Source organism: Poecilia latipinna, unplaced genomic scaffold (assembly GCF_001443285.1).
Source record: "Poecilia latipinna isolate Pla-1442-1.1 unplaced genomic scaffold, P_latipinna-1.0 Scaffold4558, whole genome shotgun sequence".
Lineage (NCBI taxonomy): Eukaryota > Metazoa > Chordata > Actinopteri > Cyprinodontiformes > Poeciliidae > Poecilia > Poecilia latipinna.
Window position 1 is genome coordinate 13327 of NW_015117174.1, and position 4193 is coordinate 17519.

The 4193-nt window shown below is 46.5% G+C and overlaps 1 protein-coding gene across 3 annotated transcripts; it reads left to right on the forward strand.

The window, feature by feature from the left end:
* Positions 1-746: 746 nt before the first annotated feature.
* On the forward strand, positions 747-4175 carry LOC106942788 (uncharacterized). 3 transcript variants are annotated; one of them, XR_001423717.1, is made up of 4 exons: positions 751-1045; positions 2565-3296; positions 3353-3405; positions 4059-4142. XR_001423717.1 is itself a non-coding variant. In XM_015026125.1 (3 exons), exons 1-3 carry the CDS (start codon positions 981-983, stop codon positions 4157-4159), a joined length of 531 nt encoding a protein of 176 aa, XP_014881611.1. In that variant the 5' UTR covers positions 747-980; the 3' UTR covers positions 4160-4175. The 3 variants fall into 3 exon arrangements, 2 of the variants coding, with proteins under 2 accessions (XP_014881611.1, XP_014881610.1); XM_015026125.1 differs by lacking the exon at positions 3353-3405 and having other exon boundaries at positions 747-1045; positions 2565-2929; positions 4059-4175; XM_015026124.1 differs by lacking the exon at positions 3353-3405 and having other exon boundaries at positions 2565-3256; positions 4059-4175.
* The last annotated feature ends 18 nt before the right edge of the window (positions 4176-4193 follow it).

A 4193-nucleotide genomic window follows, 5' to 3' on the forward strand; every position in this document is an offset into this window, starting at 1 on the left:
ACTTTTTACAAAATACTTTTTTACTCTTACTTGACTGTCATGGATGAGTATTTTTTACTTTTACTTGAGGAAAAATTTGTTGAGGTATTTCCAGTTAGTGTTCTCTGTTTTGCTCCAACATGTGGAAATGATTTTAATTGAGATTTAATCTCAGATCTGATCAGGACCTGCAGTAGTTTGAACAGAAGTGTTGGAATTTCTCCAACACTCCAGAACTGAGCCTTGCTACTGGTTCTGGTTCTGCTCCAGCTAACGATTGACAGGACGGTTCCGACCTTTACCCTTTACCCTAACCTTGGCTCATCAGAACCTCAGTGTTGTGCTCAGAAAGGTCCGGTTCAGTTCCAGATGTTTCCCGCTCCAGCCAAACTACCTCAAATGATTGCATCACTTCCTGCGCATGTCTGCAGGTGTTGCAGCCTGGAGGTCTAATCCAGGTGTGCAGCAGCATGGAGCCGGTTGGAGGCGGCTAGTCTACAGGAACCGCTCTAAATGAAACTGAAGCTATTGAACCAGGAAGTTCCAACGGTGCCATGATCAGCACCAGTTACAATAACAACGCAGATGATACACAGCACACAGGTTTGTATTTCTGCCCATACACCTGACCTCTAAACCTGGCCCCTGACCCCTGACCCCAAACAATAAGGTCAGAAGGTTAGTAAATATGACAGTAAATAGTAGAACTAAGAATAGTTCTACACGCACACACACACGTACATGAACACACACACAGACGCTGAGGTAAACACCCTGTGTCTCATCAGGTTAATTAATCCTGAATAGCTGCTTTGTTTAATCCGAATTCCTGTCACTCTGACCAATCAGGGCTGCTGATGTCATCCTCTCCCTTCCCCCACCATGTCATATGCGTGTGTGTGTGTTTTTGTGTGTGTGTGTGTGTGTGTGTGTGTGTGTGTGTGTGTGTGTGTGTGCGCGCTCCGTTATCGTAGCAGCATCAGTGTGATGAAGAAGCTCATATGAAGCGTCTCTGTTTTCCTTTGAGGGGCGACCACAGCCTGCTGACCCCTGACACACACTCTGGGTGAGTCTCTCTCTTTCTCTCTCTCTCTGTCTCTCTCACACACACACACACACACACACACACAAATGGAAAATACTCATGGCACAGTTTGCCATATTTTTACTCACTCTGTGTGAGTAAAAATGTGGCTTTAATCATCATCTCAGAGCGATGGGGGTTTAAAGTGATGGTGGAGCCGAGCTGTTGAGCCTGTGATCATTGAATGTCATCATCTCTCCAAACAACATGGAGTTTGTAGTCCGAATCAAAACATATTCCCTGCAAAGGTGTGAGCACATGTGTTGCTTTAAACATCTGAAATCAGCAGATATCAAACCTCTAATGAAAACAATCTGGACCAGAATCTCAGGCTGACCTCTGACCTTCCATTCATCAGCAACATTACTGAAAAACCTCAGTGTTGATCATGTTACTGAACCAACTGGAGAAGAACTGTGTCGGACTCTCCGGTCCAGAACTCAACTGGTTCCAGTCTAACATGCAGGACTGGGATTTCTGGGAGGTCACATGTGGGGTTATTATTCAATATCTATAAGCTCCGACTGTCTCAGGTTACAACAGGAAATGAGATCAGTTACCATGTCGATGCAGATGATACACAGCTCTACTTTATGACGTCACCAGGTGACCTTCGACCCCATCCATTCACTGAACAGATGCTAAGAACAGATCAAGGTGTGGATGAGACAAAACTTTGTCCATCTGAACAGAAACTGAAGTTACTGAAGAGAAACGATCTAGAGATATAGATCTAGAGTCAGCTTCAGTTCTTCCAGCTGTAAACTAGAGATCAGGTTGACCTCTGACCTCTGACCTGACCCTTTGGTTCCTCAGTGGTCCCTCTAGCAGCTGCAGAACATTCAGGCCCAGAGACTAAAGTCTCCGACCAGAGAAACTCATCCAGGATTTAGTGGTTTGATTCCTGCAGCAGGTCAGACTGAGACCAGAAGCTGCAGCTGGAGATCTGACTAGAACCAGGAGGGTAGAGACACCACCCGGTTCTACACCACCTGGTTCTACATCACCTGGTTCTACACCACCTGGTTCTACACCACCCGGTTCTACACCATCTGGTTCTACACCACCCGGTTCTACAGTCCTTCATTGTTAGTTTATAAATCACTGAAAGATTAAAGATCTGCTGCTGGATCAACCGTCTGGTTCTGGTTCTGCTCTGCATCATACATATCTGGAATAATCTTCCAGAAAACTGCAAAACAGCTGAAACACAGAGTTCCTTTAAGAGCAAACCAGCTGCTTGGAGCTGATTTTGAAACATAATAAATGAAACATTGATCAATAATCTGAAGTGTATCAATCGATACCCATCAATCTATATGTGAAAATGTAACGCTTCAGTTATTCACTGCGTTCTACGTCTGTATTTCTGTGTTTTTATGATGTAAAGCAGCTGAACTGCCTTGTTACACAAATAAACTTCACTTGACCAGAACCACTGGAACCAAAACCGGTTACTCCTCGCCAGCCTCTCACTGCTCTACCTGTCCTCTGTCTGCAGGTCGGTGGGCGGGGCCTCGCTGCCAGGACACCTGAGCAACCCGTCCACCAGGTGGCGCCGGTCGGCGTCGCCAACTCGCCGCCTACGGTTCGAGGATGAGACAGAGACGGAGGCAGAGTCTCGATACCTGGAGCGACAGCAGGGGACAGGTGTCCAGGTGTCCAAACCGGACCTGAACCAGCTCAACGTCAGAGGAAGACCCGCAATGACGGTGGCGATGTCTGGAGCCCAGCTGGACTGCCACCTCACTCTGCGTCCACCTGTAGCCAAGGTGAGGGGGCGGGGCCTGAACAGACCCCTCCTCCTGGTGCGGACGGAGGTGCTCAAAGACTCTTATATCGGCTGCGTCTCACCTGCTGACTCAGGTGAGGGAGGGGGTGTGGCTCTCAGCAGAGTTGATAAAACAGGTACAAACCAGGTGACAGCTTCACAAGCCCCGCCCACTGTCGAAACACCTGCCAACCCCTATGCCTTGTACCCGGTGGGCACGCCGTTGCCCCAGCCGCCTACCTGCCACCATCATGACCATAAACATCCTTCCTCTTTAACCTCGCTAGCTGTGACATCACTGATGATGTCACAGAATGGAGGGCTTCATAACACAATGATGGGAAACCAGCAAGAGAAGAAGAAATCCTCTGATCCCCAACCTGGCTCTGAACTGAAGAAGAAGGAAGACTGGTCTTCCTCAGGTGAGAACAGGACTTACCTGTAGACGCGATGAGCTCAGGCGTTTGTTGATGTTGTTCACCTGCAGACCAGGTGGAATCACCTGGACCCTCAACCAGGACAATTTCCCACCTGGTCAAACGTCCAGGTAGTCAGGCAGAGTGAGCTGCAGGTAATCAGAGGGAAAAGCTGCTCTTTGACTGGCGGCTAACTGTTGGTGGCTAACTGTTGGTGGCTAACTGCTGGTAGCTAACAGCGTTTGTTTCCACTTATAACCACTGATTTATGTTCTTAAAATGGGTTTTAAATCTTTTTTCCATTCAAAACAAAGAAATCAGGTAATTTTTTGAAATACGTTTGCTCTGTCTCGTCAGCAACACCTGTACAGAATCATAATTGACCTTAAAGCATCAGTTCTAATGGGAAGTTTTAAAGTAAAGAAACCCAAGGATCAATCTGATAATGCTGTTTTTACACAGAATGTTGCTTCATTTTGTTTCCTAAAATCTTTAGTTTTCAGTTAATGACAAAATGTGAACTCAGGTTGTGAACTCTGTCATCAAAAGGCAGGTTTCTCCTGACCAGGGGTCAAAATCAGGGAAAACTTGCTGGCAGGTGAAAGGTAAACCAGAACCAGCAGAACCAGGCCGAACCTGCCTGAGCGATTCTTTACATTTATTTGGACACAATGAGCTGAAAATCTGAAACAGAAGGTGGCTAAAACTGAAAAACTCATTAGAGAAGATAAATTTCAATGCATTTTACAATATTTATAAAAATAAACCCATTAACATTCATTGGTGACATCACATTTCTGGTCCACAGCTGAAGACAAAGCCCCGTCCACCTCAGGTAGCCCAGATGGAGACCGCAGACATCCAATCAGAGAAGAGCTCCACAGTGTTGTTTCACGTCCTGGGCGGTGAGTTTATACCCCAACTGATGACATCATTAAAAGCA